At 34.3% G+C, this 16,505-nt stretch overlaps 1 protein-coding gene across 4 annotated transcripts in view; it reads left to right on the forward strand.

The window, feature by feature from the left end:
- The window catches only part of CDK13 (cyclin dependent kinase 13), a 123,634-nt gene that overhangs the window by 75,137 nt on the left and 31,992 nt on the right, over positions 1-16,505 (forward strand). For all 4 annotated transcript variants that reach the window (XM_040473009.1, XM_040473012.1, XM_040473011.1 and 1 more), the window contains exons 6-7: positions 5,604-5,793; positions 7,056-7,112. In XM_040473009.1, coding sequence (XP_040328943.1) covers positions 5,604-5,793; positions 7,056-7,112 — 247 coding nt within the window. The remainder of the gene's footprint in view (positions 1-5,603; positions 5,794-7,055; positions 7,113-16,505) is intronic.

Below are 16,505 nucleotides of genomic sequence, written 5' to 3' on the forward strand. Positions count from 1 at the left end.
GAGGGCTCAGAGCCTGGAGCCTGTTTCCGATTCTGTGTCTCCCTCTCTCTCTGCCCCTCCCCCGTTCATGCTCTGTCTCTCTCTGTCCCAAAAATAAATAAATGTTGAAAAAAAAAAATTAAAAAAAAAAAAAAAGAGTCACATGCTCTAGCAACTGAGCCAGCCAGGCGCCCTTACTGTAGATAATTTTAATTTAAAAGAATAAGGTTTATATTTGTTTGATCTTATACTTTTCTTTGTTTTATATTAAAAATCTTAATTCCCAAGGTACTAACCTAGTCCTACAGTATACACATAATTTCAAGATAACAATGCTAATATTAGTTACTAAGAAGAACACTGAATAAAGTTTTAGATTTCTTAATGTTTCTTTTTGTTCCTAGACTATACCCCACTAGGGATATTTAGTCAAAATACTATGATACAGACCTGCAGCCAGTTTGATACACGTTTAGGTTCATCTGTTTCTGATCTTTTATGGAAATACTTTCTTACCCTTTTTGGTTAGTGATGTATATTTATCATGTAAAACATTACATGACTCTAAACTCACAACTTTAAAACAGGGCACATTCAGAATAGGCTCACTCGCATTTCTCTTTTTCTCATTCTGTCCCTTTCCCATGGGTAACTGTTATGTTTTTGTTTTCAAAGTTTAATTCATTTCAGTTTCTTTTCTACATATTCACCCTCCTCTCTTTGTATAAATAGGAGCATAATAGTAAATGATCTCCTGTGCCTGGTTCTTTCCTCCATAGTGGTAGAGATTGTCATCACCTCTTTTTATGGCTACACAGCACTCCACCATGTGGATGTACAGTTTATTTGGTCAGTCTCCTGCTGGTCGACATTTACATTGTTTTCAGTCTTTTACTGTTAGAAATAATGCTGCATTGAGTAGCTCTGTGCCTACATCATTTAGCATTTTTGTCAGTGAATTTTGGGACAGGTTCCTAGAATTGGGTTTGTTATAGGTCAAAGGGAAATGCTAAATATGATTAAATTAGATATTAACAGATTCCTAGCATGTCCGAGAGAGTGTTCCTTACAAGCTTTGCAGTAGAGTCTGGTGTCATACTTTAGGGTTGTTGTCAGTTTGTTATTGTGGTGAGCTTTCAGTTTGAAAAAATAAATTTTTATTCTGGGCGAGGTTAAGCAAATTTCCATTGATGGAATGGCAATTTGCTATACTGGTTTTTTGGTGGTTGTGGGTTTTTTTGTTTTTTTGGGGGGGTTATCTTTTTTTCGCCTACTTTTCTTAAGGTTGTTAATCTTTTTCTTTCCGACTTAGAGGGACTTTTTATAATGGATATTAATAAATTGCCTGGAATATAAGTTACAATTGAATATTTTCCAGTTTGCTTAACTCTTCTAAATTTCCTTGTAGTGTTTTTAGCCATGCAATAGATTTTTGTTTTTACATAGTCACATCATGGAAGTGTTTTCCCTCTTACTGCTTCTTGATTTGATTCCTAGGTAGGAAAGTTTTCCTCATTCTGAAGTTAGGAAGAAACTCATGGTTTTTGTTTTGTTTTGTTTTTTTTTTTAAGTGTTCTCATGATTTTATTTTTTATATTTAGCACTTCTTCGTTTGCTTTTTATGCTGGTATATGTTGTGAGGAAAAGACCAGTTTTATCTGTTTCTGTCTATTTCAATTGCTCAAATATTGTCAATAAATCCATATTTTGCCCTATTGAAATGATACACCATCTTTATCATATATTAAAGTTTTGTATGTGCTTGGGTAATAGATTTCTGGATTTCTGCTTTATTTCATGTTTACTTGCAAATATTACACTTTCTAGTTATAGACATTAACACTGTCTTTATATCTGGTAGAGCCTCATGCCCAGATCCCCTTTTAGATGTTTTCATTGCTATTCTTATATTTTTCTATGTGGATATAACATCAACTTTATGTTTAATTGTAGGGAAGAAAAAGTATTTTAAAAAATTGAGCTTGTGATTAATTTATAAATTACTTAGGGGGAATTGACATCTTTTTCATGTTGAGCCTTCCTATCTAAGAGTGTATGCACTTTTTGTGTGTATAGTTTTGTCTCGTAAGAGTCTTACAAGTTTATCTTTGAAGGATTTGGCACATTCCTTAAATTAAAAAAAATTAATCTTTTATTAGAAACAGAGCCTTCCATTTTGTCTTTTAACTGGTAGTTACGTTAGTGACTCTTTTATGTTTTATTTCTGCTGTTTTTTTTTAAATATGTTACTGTTTTTAATAATTTTCTCATTGAATGTTTATGTCTTTTGCAGGGACCAAAAGATAATTTCATCTGTATAGAGAGATAGTTTTCGTTTTAATTCTTACACCTGTAATTCAATTCTAATAGAAATAGAATGCAAGCCGTTATATTTTAATTTAAAATTATCTGTTAGCCTCATTTTAAAAAAATCAGTCTGTTTAAATAATATTTTTATTTAACCCAGTGTATCAAGTAGATTATTTCAGAATGTGATTGGTATAACAGATTATTAAAGTATTTTATATTCTTTTTGTTGGTTTGTAGTAAGTCTTGGAAATCTGTTATACATTTTATACTTCCAGCACATTCAGTCTAGCCAGATTTCAAGTGTTGAATAGCCACATGTGGCTTGTGACAACTGTATAACACCATGCACATTCTAAATACTTTCTCTAACTGTGTTATTTAATGTCATCAAAGATTAATCTGTCAAATACATACTATTTTATAATCTACTTACTTTATCTTAACATCATTAATATGTTTCCACATCAATATTGTACCTCTACAGTAATTTTCAAAGCGCATGGTATGGTATAGATGTACCATAATAAGCCAGTTTTTTGTTTTTTGTTTGCCTATTGTTTTGCCTTTAAATATTTTATTGCACTATTGCTTTTAGTGAACATGCTTATAGCTCAATCTTTGCAATCTTTATTTCCTTTTGCTGAATATCTATAAATGCACTTGCTCTATAAAAGGGTATGTAATTTTTAAAGCTTTGGTGTATATTTTATGAATTTATTTTATGAATTTTATGAATCTTCTAATTTACTGATACTACATAACAGTGTCTATTTACCTCATGAGGCCTTTAATACTGTGTATTTATTGTCTTTCTTTTGAAATCCCTTTAGTTAAAACCCTTTAGGTAACCCTTCAGTTAAAAGTGGTATATTGCTTTGTATATTTTGATTGATAGTGAAATGTGTGTTTGGATATAAGCATCTTTTGCATATTGACAGTTCATTTTATTTATCATTTTCTATTGTGGGATTGGTCTTCTAACGTACTGATTTGTAAGACTTTGTTTTATATTAAGGAATTTGTAAGACTTTGTTTTTTTTTTTTTTTTCAAAAAAAATTTTTTTTTAAATTTTTTTTCAACGTTTATTTATTTTTGGGACAGAGAGAGACAGAGCATGAACGGGGGAGGGGCAGAGAGAGAGGGAGACACAGAATCGGAAACAGGCTCCAGGCTCTGAGCCATCAGCCCAGAGCCCGACGCGGGGCTCAAACTCACGGACCGTGAGATCGTGACCCGGCTGAAGTCGGATGCTTAACCGACTGCGCCACCCAGGCGCCCCAAGACTTTGTTTTATATTAAGGATATTAATCTGTTTTGTAGCAAATATATTTCTCCAGTTTGCCATTTGCCTTTATCTCCCTTTTTTTTAATTGTATTTTAAAGTTTATTTATTATTTATTTTTGAGAGAGAGAGAAAGCGCACACGTGCACAAGCAGGGGAGGGGCAGAGAGAAGAAAAGAGAGAATCCCAAGCAGGCTCTGTGCTCTCAGTGGGGCTTGATCCCACGAACTGTGAGATCATGACCTGAGCCGAAATCAAGAGTCGGACGCTTAACCGACTGAGCCACCCAGGCACCCCTTGCCTTTACCTTTCATATTGTTTACTTATGTACATGATTCTAAATTTTTATTTAGTGAAATGTTGGTTTTTTTATGGGATTGTGTTTTGTCTTTGGTGTAACTCACCCATCTTCCTGTGGGGTTATGGTATTTGTTCCAATACCAGCTTCACCTTGTTTTTTCTTCACTGACTTAAAATGCTTGCTTTCATAATTATTAGATGTATATAGACGCTTTATTTTCTGGTGTATATTATATTACACTTCTCTGTCCCTACAGGTTATATGAAATCTCTGGTAGGGCAGATGTTCATTTTCAGAAACATTTTGGCTGGTACTTTGGTTCTTGTTTTCTTTAAGGTGAATTTTAGCATTATTTTGTGAAGTTAAGTATCTTCTTAGCAAGAGAAAATAGAAACAAATCCTTGGCTCTTTTATTGAAACCATTTTATAGTACAGAATTTTATAGTTTGGTATTTCATAATGAATTTGTATGGTTATTGTTAAAGTTTATTTTCCTGGTCATTTGTAGTAATGTTTCTTCTGTGGAGTCGTGTAAATTTTATTTTCTAATAAGTTGTTACTTGCATATATGAATGCACCTTTTGCTTTTTGTATATGATTTTCTCTAACTCAGGTAGTCTCTTTTTATTCTATTGGATTTTCAAGGAAAATAGTCGTCTACCAGTAATTCTGTTTTTCTTCCTTTCATTGTCTTTAATTTTACTTACTAACTTCTACAGCAGTTAGTAATAATTAATGTTTTTTCTTGTTTATAACACCAAGCATTTTACTGCTAAATATGACTTGGTTGTTGGTTTGAGAGAAGGGTACCATCATAAACTTGTTTTTCAATTTTTATTTACATTCCAGTTAGTTAACATAGAGTGTAACATTAGTTTCCGGTGTACACTTTATTGACTCGGCACTTACATAGAACACCCGATGCTCATCACAAGTTCACTCCTTCATCCCCAACTTTTAAGAGTATTATTTTTTTAAGTTTACTATAAGTAAGATCTTGGCTCTGTTTTTAGTTAGGAACTGATTGTTAACTTTCTTCAGATGACTTTTTTTGGCATATTGATAGCTTATTTTCTTTGATAGATATATTGAATTTTGTCAGCTTTTCCATGAATATTTTTAGATACAGCTTTGGATTCAATTTCTACAAGCTTCAGTTAGGGTTTTTGGATCTCTTATAAGTACAGTTGTTATGTATGTGCTATGTGCTATTTTAGGTTTTGGTAGCAAGATTAAGTTGGTTTTATAAAATAAAGTTGTAATTTGTGTGCTTTCAAATGCTCTGGAGATGTACAAACAGAATTAAATTATATGTTTATTGAAGGCTTAATAGAAATCATCTAAAATCAAACTGGGCTCAGATTCTTTTCTTATTAAATACAATTCTTTTAACACTTTTAAATTTTCTTTGATGAACTGTACTGATTTTATTCAGCTTCTGCTGAGAGACAATTTGTTCAGTGTATAAAACAGTTAATTTATTTTACATTAATCACGCCCAGAAGCTATGCACTGTAGGGTTGATTTCCATATCTTAACAGTTTTCTGTTTCCTTGGGATGTTTTTATTGATTTTAAATTCAGAGAGAAAGATTAATGTTATTGAAGTCACAAAGTAGGACTTCTTTTCAAGAGATAATTTTCTTCACAGCATTTTTTTTTAAATTTTGAGCCTATAGAAAAGTCTGATGAGAACAAAAATTTTAATGTGTTAACTATTCTTGTTCTCAGGTGCATTTTATCTGGTGTTTGAATATATGGACCATGATCTGATGGGACTACTGGAATCAGGCTTGGTTCATTTTAATGAAAATCACATAAAGTCATTTATGAGACAGCTTATGGAAGGCCTGGATTATTGTCATAAGAAGAACTTTTTGCATAGAGATATTAAATGTTCAAATATTCTTCTAAATAATAGGTATGGTATGAGTCTGATATATGTGTTTCAAATGAGTATTATATAATGTATACTTTGATTCTGTTAAAAAGATTTAAAATTTATTGCTCAAGCTGTTATAACATAATCAGTGTTATTTCTGCCAGAACTGCATCTGAACATGTGTTAAATACACTTTGGTTAATTTCTGATAATAGTTTTTAGTGTACATAAAATAATACTTAATTTTCTTATTTGATATTCTTCCAGATAATGTGAATGGATATTCTTATAATTAATAATGATTTCAGCCTTAGGTTAAGAATAGTTCTAAGAATTTTTTTTAATTTTTTTTTTTTTCCCAACGTTTATTTATTTTTGGGACAGAGAGAGACAGAGCATGAACGGGGGAGGGGCAGAGAGAGAGGGAGATATAGAATCGGAAACAGGCTCCAGGCTCTGAGCCATCAGCCCAGAGCCTGACGCGGGGCTCGAACTCACAGACCGCGAGATCGTGACCTGGCTGAAGTCGGATGCTTAACCGACTGCGCCACCCAGTCGCCCCTAAGAATTTTTTTTAATTTAGAATTTGTTTTACACCAGTATCACAGTTTTAAAGTGAACTTTTTTTGAAGTGTGTATACACAGACACACACACACATATATACTTATACACACACACAAGTAGATATTTAAAGTTTATGTTAAACATTTTACTGACAGCATAACCTGAGCTCTGATAATTCTTTTCTAAGTAGTACTCCTTGTTAGTTTAAGTGAGATATGCCTGGTTCTGATTTTAGTTACTAGAAAGGGTTCTATGTACCTAGCCCCTCTAAGAATTGGAAAATTAAACATAAATTTAAAATGATACAATTTCATTCTCATGCTTTACTGATTTGATTTGAACAAGTAATATGTCTTAATACTGAGTAGCAACAATAATCTCATTTTATTTTCATTGAAGTGTACTTGTCTAAATAGGAACTAACTAATACTAAAATACTGTTAATACTAGTACAATAATAGTAATAGTTGTGGTGGTACTAGAATAATAGTAGCTGAAATTGTCAAAGGAAAAGTACTGTTTGTTGTTGTTTTTACTTGTTTATCTGTTTACCTTTCCTTATAGGACTTGGGGTACTGCTGTGTGATCACTGTTAAAGTTTATATAAGTATATTTTTTATTAGTTCTAGGAATAGAATATGAATGTGTATGATAGGATTAGATATCTATGAATACGTACAAATATGTATGATTTCAGAGTAGACTAATAGTTTATGTTCATTTTGTCTTCCACCAGAGGGCAAATAAAACTTGCAGATTTTGGACTTGCTCGATTGTATAGCTCAGAAGAAAGGTAAGAGTATTTTCAAATGAGTATTATAGACAATAGAGACCAGTTTTAAGGACAGCTTATTGATAGTTTATTTTTTCTTAAGAAATAAACATTTTTAAGAAAAGGGAAATATACTATACTTTTCATTGTTAAATACATGAAATAATATAATTTCATACCATATTGGGATTGACTGTTTTAATTACAAATTTTATGTATTTATCTCAATTTAAAAATAATTGTTTTTTTGGCACTTTAGAGGTAAATAAATTTTTTTTTGAAATGTGTCATTTTAAATGTATCTTAAGTGCAGATCCAGATATTAAGATGTTGGTGATTTTTGTGTTTAGTGAAAAATATTAGTACAGTATGTGCTTTTTTTATACTGCATGTTTAAGCTCACAAATTTTGTTTTAGTTATTAATTTGGATTCCTTTTTTTAAAAACTCAAGTTTTATATATAGTTATGTTTGTTGTAAACTCTCTAGAGCCTTTTATTTAAACTATTGTGAGAAAGTTCCATTGTATTAACTCTTCTCTGTATGGAGCTTCCCTGGCTGCACTTGGGACGTGTATCTCATTTTGGCTCCTTTGGGCCTGGTGGTAGTGAAATAGGACTTGCCTCATTAGAACTAATATGTGGGAGTCTGGCTGGCTCAGTGGGTGGAGCATGGGATTCTTGATCTCGGGGTTGTAAGTTTAAGCCCACTCTGGGTACAGAGATTACTTAAAAAGAAAATCTTAAAAAAAGAAGAAAACTAATATGGAATTTCAAAATAAATTATTTTTGTCAAGTAGTGGATTTTATATAAATATTCTATGGAATTAATTGGGTTTAATCTATCTCTAGTTTGGTCTATTTCTTTCCTATCAAACAGCACTGTTTCTTTATTTCCAGATATATATTCTGAAATACTTTATGCTTGACAATTCTGTAATTTCTTTAGTGCAACTATAATTTAATCTAATTAACAAAAGTTAATTAGAATTCTCAGAAATAGGTACTTTCACTGAATGTTGGCCAGTTTCTGGTTGGTTGAAAAAAATCTCTTTGAATTTTTTACAGTGAAAATTTATTTCTTTTTGAATCTTGCAGTGTCTGTTATGTCATTCTGAAAATTATTTTCATTGTTTAGTGCGGAGAGGTTTTTAAATGGTGTGTTTTGGACCCATCAGAATTCATTAAATCCCTCAGAAACTATGGTATGGACCAGTTGTTACAGACCTACTTTAAAAAGGCAGAGCTTTTTGGCTTTTGTTGTTTTACGTGCCATACTTCTAATTAATATTTTATTTTAAGAAAGAGTCGTAGGATTTATTTTAAGTTTGAAACTTTTCTAAAGCCTTAAAAGCTGTAACCCTCATCTTGCATTTGAGAAAACTGAGCCCTAGAAAGGGTTGAGTTAAAGATAAAAAAATATTTGTTGGCAGAGTCCAGAGTATATGTAGTTCAGTTTCCAACTCCCAATTTTTTATTTTTTCTATCACCTATAATAGTGCCTCTTGGTAGAAATTGAAGAAAAAATAAACTGGCCAAATATGCACTTAATCCAAAACTTCTCTTGGGAGTATATTTTTTGAGTAACTAAATTTCGTTGACTATTCTTTATGGGGAAGTTCTATTTAATTAAAGATTCTGTCCTCTTAGCTGGTTTTTTGAGATTTCACTGTAGTTTCAAACATCCTTTCTTAATACAAGTATATGTTTTTGTCAAACTTAAATGTAAATCACTTTCTTCTTGATTTCATGTTAGGTTTCAGTAGAGATGGAGAACAGCTATATTACCATTTTTTGTCTTATTTTCATGTTTAGTGAAAAATCTTAGTATAGTATATGCTTTTTATACTGTATGTTTAAGCTCATAAATTTTGTTTTAGTTATTAATTTGGACTTCCTTTTTTTTAAAAAAACCTCAAATTTTATATATAGTTATATGTTTGTTGTAAACTCATTAGAATCTTTTATTTAAACAAACTATTGTGAGAAAGTTCCACTGTATAATTCATTTCATGTTGATATTTATTCACATTAGAATAGATATGTTCCAGAAAAATGGACTGTAAAGTCAAGTTTTACCTATCAAAATACATTTTCTAATTTATTTTACCTTTTAAAAATGGAGTGTTGGGGGGTGCCTGGGTGGCTCAGTCGGTTAAGTGTCCGACTTCAGTTCAGGTCATGATCTCACAGCTGCTCATGCGTTGAACCCCTGCGTCGGGCTCTGTGCTGACAGCTCAGAGCCTGGAGCCTGGTTCAGATTCTGTGTCTCCCTCTCTCTCTCTGCCCCTCCCCTGCTCATATTCTCTCTCTCTCTCTCTTTCTCTCTCTCTCTCTCTCTCTCTAAAAAATAAACGTTAAAAAAAATTTTTTTTAAATGGAGTGTTGGGTTTCAGGGTAGTGCCAAGGGTGTGGTGTGTTCACTGAGCCGGGGTCCCCATTGCTGTACTGAATTGATACAGGAATTTTGAGCTTAGAAAGGTAGGAAGTTTAAAATTTGCATCTTCTGGTAATGTGTAGTAAATGTTTCTGCTTACCCAATTTTCGTAAGATAAAACCTTTTGGTGTATTGTTTTGTAAGCAAAGTTTTTCAGGGGCTTATGTACTCCCTTACAACTTTTCTTTTTCAGATTTGAATAATTCTAATTTAAGATCAGAGTAGGCTTAATTTTAATGGAATGACTTTAAAATATATATATTGTTATAGTAAATTTTAATAACCTACCAGTTTCTAACATACTGCCTTTAGCAGATTTACTAGTGTTCCAACTTTTCTAGATATTTTTAAAAATAAACATACCATGATATTTCATTCATACTTCTTTGTTATTATAAGCAGGAATAAAAGTAAGGCTTTACAGTAATAACACTCATCCAAATGTTAAATCACTTTGAAGTGTTTTCTAAGTAACTAGCTATTACAGATAGAATAACTGAAGTGTTCAAGAAATTATTGCAAGGTTTTTTTGTTCAGAAATTGAGCACATTTCAGCTTACCAGTGTAATAGCTTCAACTACATTCTCTCTCACTTGGTTTCCGATATCTTTTTTGAATTTGGAGAACTGGATGGAATTCTCTCTAGTACTTAGGAATTGAACATGGGAGGTGATGTGACCATTGTGGATCTCCTCTGTCACGTGTGCTACAGTAGAAGAAAGAACCACTGAGTTAAAATTAGGGTGAAAATGATTCCTTTAAACTTGAAAAATCCTTTTCTCATTTTGGGAAATATAGAACTTGAGAACAGAGGGTTTTGCCCATTTCTTTACACCCATTCATTTTTTTCAGTAGCTATTTTAAGATCAACTTTTCCTGAAACTTTTAGCCATGGTAATATACCCACTTCTGAGTTTTTATTTTACCAAGTCATTGCTCCATTGCTTTCCCAAATGATGGGATATCTTTTTCTCTTTATGTGACTGTCCCATGTGAATAAATATATGCATCAGGAAAACTTTGGTTCTAGTCCTGGCATTTCCATTTATTTAAGAAGTTAATCTTGGGCAGGTCACTTAATCTCTCTATATTTCATTATTCACAACTTTAAGATGAAAGATTTTGTTTTATAAAATTTTTTTATTTAGAGAGAGACAGAGAGAACACACGCGTGCAAGTGAGCAGGGGAGGGGCAGAGAGAGAAAATCCCAAGCAGGCTTCACGCTGTCAGCACAGAGCCTGACGTGTGCCTCGAACTCACAAACTGTGAGATCATGACCTGAGCCAAAACCAACACCCAGACGCTTAATCGGCTGGGCCACCCAGGTACCCCAAGATGAAAGATTTAAAATCTCTAAAATCCTTATTTAAAGTATATTGAAAAACCCATCTTTTATGGTTCTAAGAGTTAGCGTAATCAAAATAAAAGTTTCTTAAACATTTTTAAAGGTAATATCACCATCTAGTGGCTTTTCATAAAATTGCCATTAAAAGCAAAATTAAATTTTTCCAAAGCTAAGTATCAGTGGGAAAGGGAGAAAGTATTACCTCTTGCAGCTTGTCCAAGGACTAGATGAATTTATATTCAGGACATACTACTTGTGTTCTTGTCTTTTCAGTCAAGCTAGAATTGTAGTCATCTTAAAGACAGAGACCATATTTTAAACTTTTATGATTTTTATGCCCTAAACTGTAAAACACATTCACACTAACTGCTTGATTAATTCTGATCCAAGAGACCAACATTCTGATCTGGAGGACCTTCCTGATAGAGATTAGTGCAGGGAGCTCTGGGGACTACAGATACCCAGAGTACTTCTGGGAGATCCTGGGCCAATATTAGGACCATAGTAATAAAAAGATGGCTAATAACATATTAATAACAATAAAAAATGTGGTTAAACAAGCTTTAGGAATGGAAATCTCATTTAGATTACTATCCTAACCATATGATCCAGATTAAATTGTACTTCCTTTGGCCCTAATGGAGTAGCTTACATTTTTGAGCATATAAAATGGGAAAGGCAGTTTAATTATCTGAAGTATGGTGTTCCCCCTCTTCATGTAGGGCAAATTTCATGTATTCCCTCAATGCTGAAGATTTACAAATTTCTCTTTCTTTCTCTTGATCTTTCTTTTGATCTCAACCTGTACTGGACATAACTGCACAACTCCACCTAGGTGGTGTAGGTGCTTTAAGTTAAACATACTGTACAAAGCCCGTCTTCGTATTTCTAGAAAAAAAGTTTGCTCTTTTCCTTTATTCCCCATTTTAGTTGAAGGTATCAGTCACTCTCACATATAGATATGTCTCCTATAGACCACTGCATGTAGAATTGTATTGGTTTTCTTGCCTCTGGGCTGTTTCCCTAACATTCTTTTCCTTCTGCCATTCTTATCAACTGCTGTCCCCTGCCCCCCAGATAGTAGCAATGTCAACTCTTTGTAGTTCCCTTAAACAGGTTAAGCTCTTGAATGCCTTTGTGAGTCTACATAAGTTGTTTCCTTTGTATGGAATTATACTTTCCATTATCTGAGTCTGACGTTTGTTTTTTTTGAAAAATTTATCCTGAATCCTACAGTCATTGGTCACATCTTCCTTTATGTATCCAGAGTACATTTTTCATTATTTTATGTAGTACTTAAAGTATATTATTGTAATTTATATCTATATTACCACCAGACTTCAAGGCTTTAAACAACTACTTGGTTGGTTGGCTCTTTTGTCTAGCCATCTCTTGGTGCTTAGTGCAGTACCTAGCTCAGAGTGTCAGTAAATACTTGTTTATAAAGAAGGAACAGGGACCCCTTGGGTTGCTCAGTTGGTTAAGGTCCAACTCTTGATTTAGGCTCAGGTCGTTATCTCACACTTCATGAGTTCGGGCTCCACATTGGGCTCCTCGCTGACAGTGTGGAGGCTGCTGGGGTTCTCTCTCTCCCTCTTTCTCTGCCCTTCCCCTGCTTGTGTACTTGCTCACTCTCTCAACATAAATAAATAAACTTAAAAAAAAAAAAATATATATATATATATATAAAGAAGGAACAAACTTAACTAGCATTTGTGCATAGTACTTTATATATTTTATATATGTGTGTATACACATATACACATACATTCATATATACACATACACATACATACATATATACACATATATTCACAGTATATAATCAAAAGCATTAGACTTTTGATTTTGGTTTAGGTCGTGTTCTCACAGTTGTGAGATCGAGCCCCAAGTTGGGCTCTGTGCTGAGCCTGGAGGCTGCTTGAAATTCTCTCTCTCCCTCTCCCTCTGCCCTCCCCTGCTTGTTCACTTGTGCGTGTGCTCGCGCTCTCTCTCATAAATAAATAAATATCATTTAAATTAGTGAATTAAGTAATTTGAAATTGGCCTTATTTGCCAACTCCATCTATCTTGGTATTTGCTTTTATGATTAAAAGTCTGTCTGCATACTTTCTCAATATTTGCTTTCTTCTTGTTAGACACTAAGGTAGAAAGTGAGGTGGGACACCTGATTTGCAGAATACTTGAATAAATCATGTAAGTTTTTTCTTAACTTTTAAACAATCATTTTGTCTTTTGTCAATATTAACTTCTAAACATTTAAAACTAGTTTATTGAAAAGCTTATTTAAAATGTTTATTTAAAAAATGTTTATCACAAACATTTAAAACATAATTATAGCACCACCATCTTAAAAGTTTTCTTGCTAGCTCTGCTCTCTCCCTGGCTGATCTCCTAGCTCTAGAAAATGAACATTTGCTCAGCCTTCTCAGGACCTGATGGTTCAGTGTGCTTGAAACAAGAACCAAGTAGTAAATATTTTTTTTTAATGTTTTTTTTATTTTTGAGAGAGAGACAGACAGAGCATGAAGGGCAGAGAGAGACGGAAACGCAGAATTGGAAGCAGGCTCCAGGCTCTGGGCTGTCAGCACAGAGTCCGACATGGGACTCGACCTCGTGAATCGTGAGATCATGACCTGAGCCGAAGTCGGCCACCTAACCAACTGAGCCACCTAGGCACCCTAGTAATAAAGATTTTTATAGGCCTTATGTGCATATTCTCTAGGAGGAAGAGAATGTGTGTGTGTGTTAAAGGTATAACATATTGACGTTTTGTGTTGTCCCTTTGACTGTATTTGGAAAGGAAGTCTGGAAGCAAGGGCAGTCAGCTGTTGCAGTAAACCTGGGTAGGATGATTATGGCTAGAACTTGGGAATGGGCATAGATGTTGGCAAAACAGAGGAATTATATCATAAGATATAAAATTGTTAAAACTTGATAGTTGAATATGTTTATTTATTTTTAATTTTTTTTTTTAACGTTTTATTTATTTTTGAGACAGGGAGAGACAGAGCATGGGCGGTCAGAGAGAGAGAGGGAGACACAGAATCTGAAACAGGCTCCAGGTCTGAGCTGTCAGCACAGAGCCTGACGCAGGGCTCGAACTCACGGACCGCGAGATCATGACCTGAGCCGAAGTCGGCCGCTTAACCGACTGAGCCACCCAGGCGCCCCTGAATATGTTTATTTAGACACATCCCTGTCTGTACCTCTACTGTAGATTTCTGCTTAAGAAACTGAATAAATTGTTTGTTAGGGTAAGCTAAGCTTTTACATCAAAAAGAACCTGAAAATTCAGTGGCTTAAAGAGTATGAAGTTTGTATGTGTTTCTCACTTAATGATCAGGAATGGATATTGCTTACCTCGGTGGACAATGAAGAGTATTTAACCATCTCATTAGATCAAGTAGTGACTATTTCATATAGTCATTGAGGGATCCAAGTTGGAAGATCTGCCATCTTCTTCACATGACTTCCAAGGCTGACACCACCTCTGTTAACCAGAAGCTAGAAAAAAGGAGAGAGGGATGTTATGAGCCAGACCTAGAATGGTGCTTATCATTTATGATCATGTTCTTTTAGTGAGAACATGGTGCTGTGATCACACCCAACTGCAGTGAGGGTAGGCAGTGGCCTACAGGTGGGCAGCTACCATTGAAGAAAAGAAGAACAGATTTTGGAAGACAGCTAGCAGTGTCTACCGTACATTCCTGAGACAGGAAACAGGAAGCAAGTGTGTGGCAAAAGATGATACATTTCCTTTGGGATGTGTTAAGATACAGGTACTTTTAGGACTTCTAAATTTACATGTGTAGTAAAAACAGGTAAGATGACCTTAGTTGGGGAAAAAAAATTACTATTGTTTCTTTGCAACAGTGTTACAATACAGAAGTTTTAGAGTTATTTTTCTTGGAAAATATCAGGAAGAAAGTGGGAGTGAAGATAGAAAAGTAAGGGGGAAGGGGCATGTGAAAAAAATTGTGTTCATCACATATAGTTAAGGTATGTCTTAGCTCATTAAAAGTATTAGTAAGTGCAGGGTACCCAGGTGGCTCAGCTGGTTAAATGTCTGACTCTTGATTTTGATTCATGTCATGATCTCACAGTTCTTGAGTTTGAACCCCGTGTGGGGCTCCACACTGCTGACAATGCAGAGCCTGTTTTAGATTCTCTTTCCCTCCTCCTTTATCTGCCCCTCCCCCACTCTCACCTGCTTTCTCTCTCAAAATAAATAGACTTAAGAATATGTTAATGAGGGGTGCATGGGTGGGTCAGTGGGTTGGTTGAGCGGCTGACTTCGACTTCAGCTCAGGTCACGATCTCATGGTCCGTGGGTTCGAGCCTGCGTCGGGCTCTGTGCTGTCAGCTGGGAGCCTGGAGCCTGCTTCGGATTCTCTGTCTCTCTCTTACTCTGGCCCTCCCCTACTCATGCTCGCTCGCGCTCTCCCTCTCTCTCTCTCTGTCAAAAATATAAAACATTAAAAAATATATACATATATATTAACAAGTGCTTACTCTGTGCCGGACACTGACCTAGGTAATACCTACTGGTTAAGTATTAGAGACATAGCTATGAAAGACACCAGGTCCATGGTCTTATTTACACGGTGATGGCAGAGGTAGACATGAACCTGTGGAATAGAGGAAAGAATTTAAAATACTTAAGTGATGCAAAACAAAATAGTGACTGTGAGGTCACTCTAGGCATGTGGGTAGTTTTTAGCTAAGGTAGTTAGGACAGACCTTTAAAGAAGTAAAAGTGAACCTGAGACCTGAATAATGAGTGATGAGAATGGGATAACTTAATGAAGACATAGGGCAAGAACATTCCAGTAGAAGGAACTGAGCAGCTGCAAAACCTGGGAATAGACCTGGAAAATTTAAGGGCCAGAAAGTTGCCTAGTGTAAAAATAGGAGGTGAGATGCCCAGGAATATGGTTATATCAACTGAGGTAAAGTTTAAATTTTATGTACTTGCAGTAATAGGATCTGATTTTAGGCTTTGAAAAAAATCTTTAAAAAAGTGGGGGAGGGAGGCCAGATAGAAATAGAGGCAGCGAAACTCATACCAATGAAAAAATAATAATGACTCAGACTAAAAGATAATCTTGGCTTTCACTTTTTTGAAATCATGGAAAATGGTTGGATTTAGCATCTGTTTGGATGTAGAAATGACAAAAGCTGTTGACAGGTTAGATGTGAGATTTGAAAGAAAGAAGAGTCAAGGATGACAATATTTTTGATCTCTGGAGGGTAGGTATTAAAAACAGGTCCTAGATTTCTTTTGTAGGTTTGGTAGGTGTTTCTGCAGTAGATTCTGAAGGGAGACATGGCATTTGTGCATATGATAAATTTTGTTAGCAGAAGGCTCTCCATGTTTTTCTCAAAAATATAAGTTATAGTCTAAAAGAAGTATAGGCATACTATATATGTTGAAAGAATGAAGCATTTTAGAGCAGTTTAGGTATTTCCTTTTATGTAATTCTCTTTTTTTATTTCTTATAAGAGTCTTTAACAAAGTTAGCAACTCTGGTTTGTAAATTTTAATTATGTAGAACCTCCAAATATTTCAGGGGTCTAGGATCTTGCTCTGAACATTTGCTTTTTCGCCTTTTTATTTATTTAGACCAGAT

This window comes from Herpailurus yagouaroundi, unplaced genomic scaffold (genome assembly GCF_014898765.1).
Source record: "Herpailurus yagouaroundi ecotype Mexico unplaced genomic scaffold, PumYag 100, whole genome shotgun sequence".
NCBI lineage: Eukaryota > Metazoa > Chordata > Mammalia > Carnivora > Felidae > Herpailurus > Herpailurus yagouaroundi.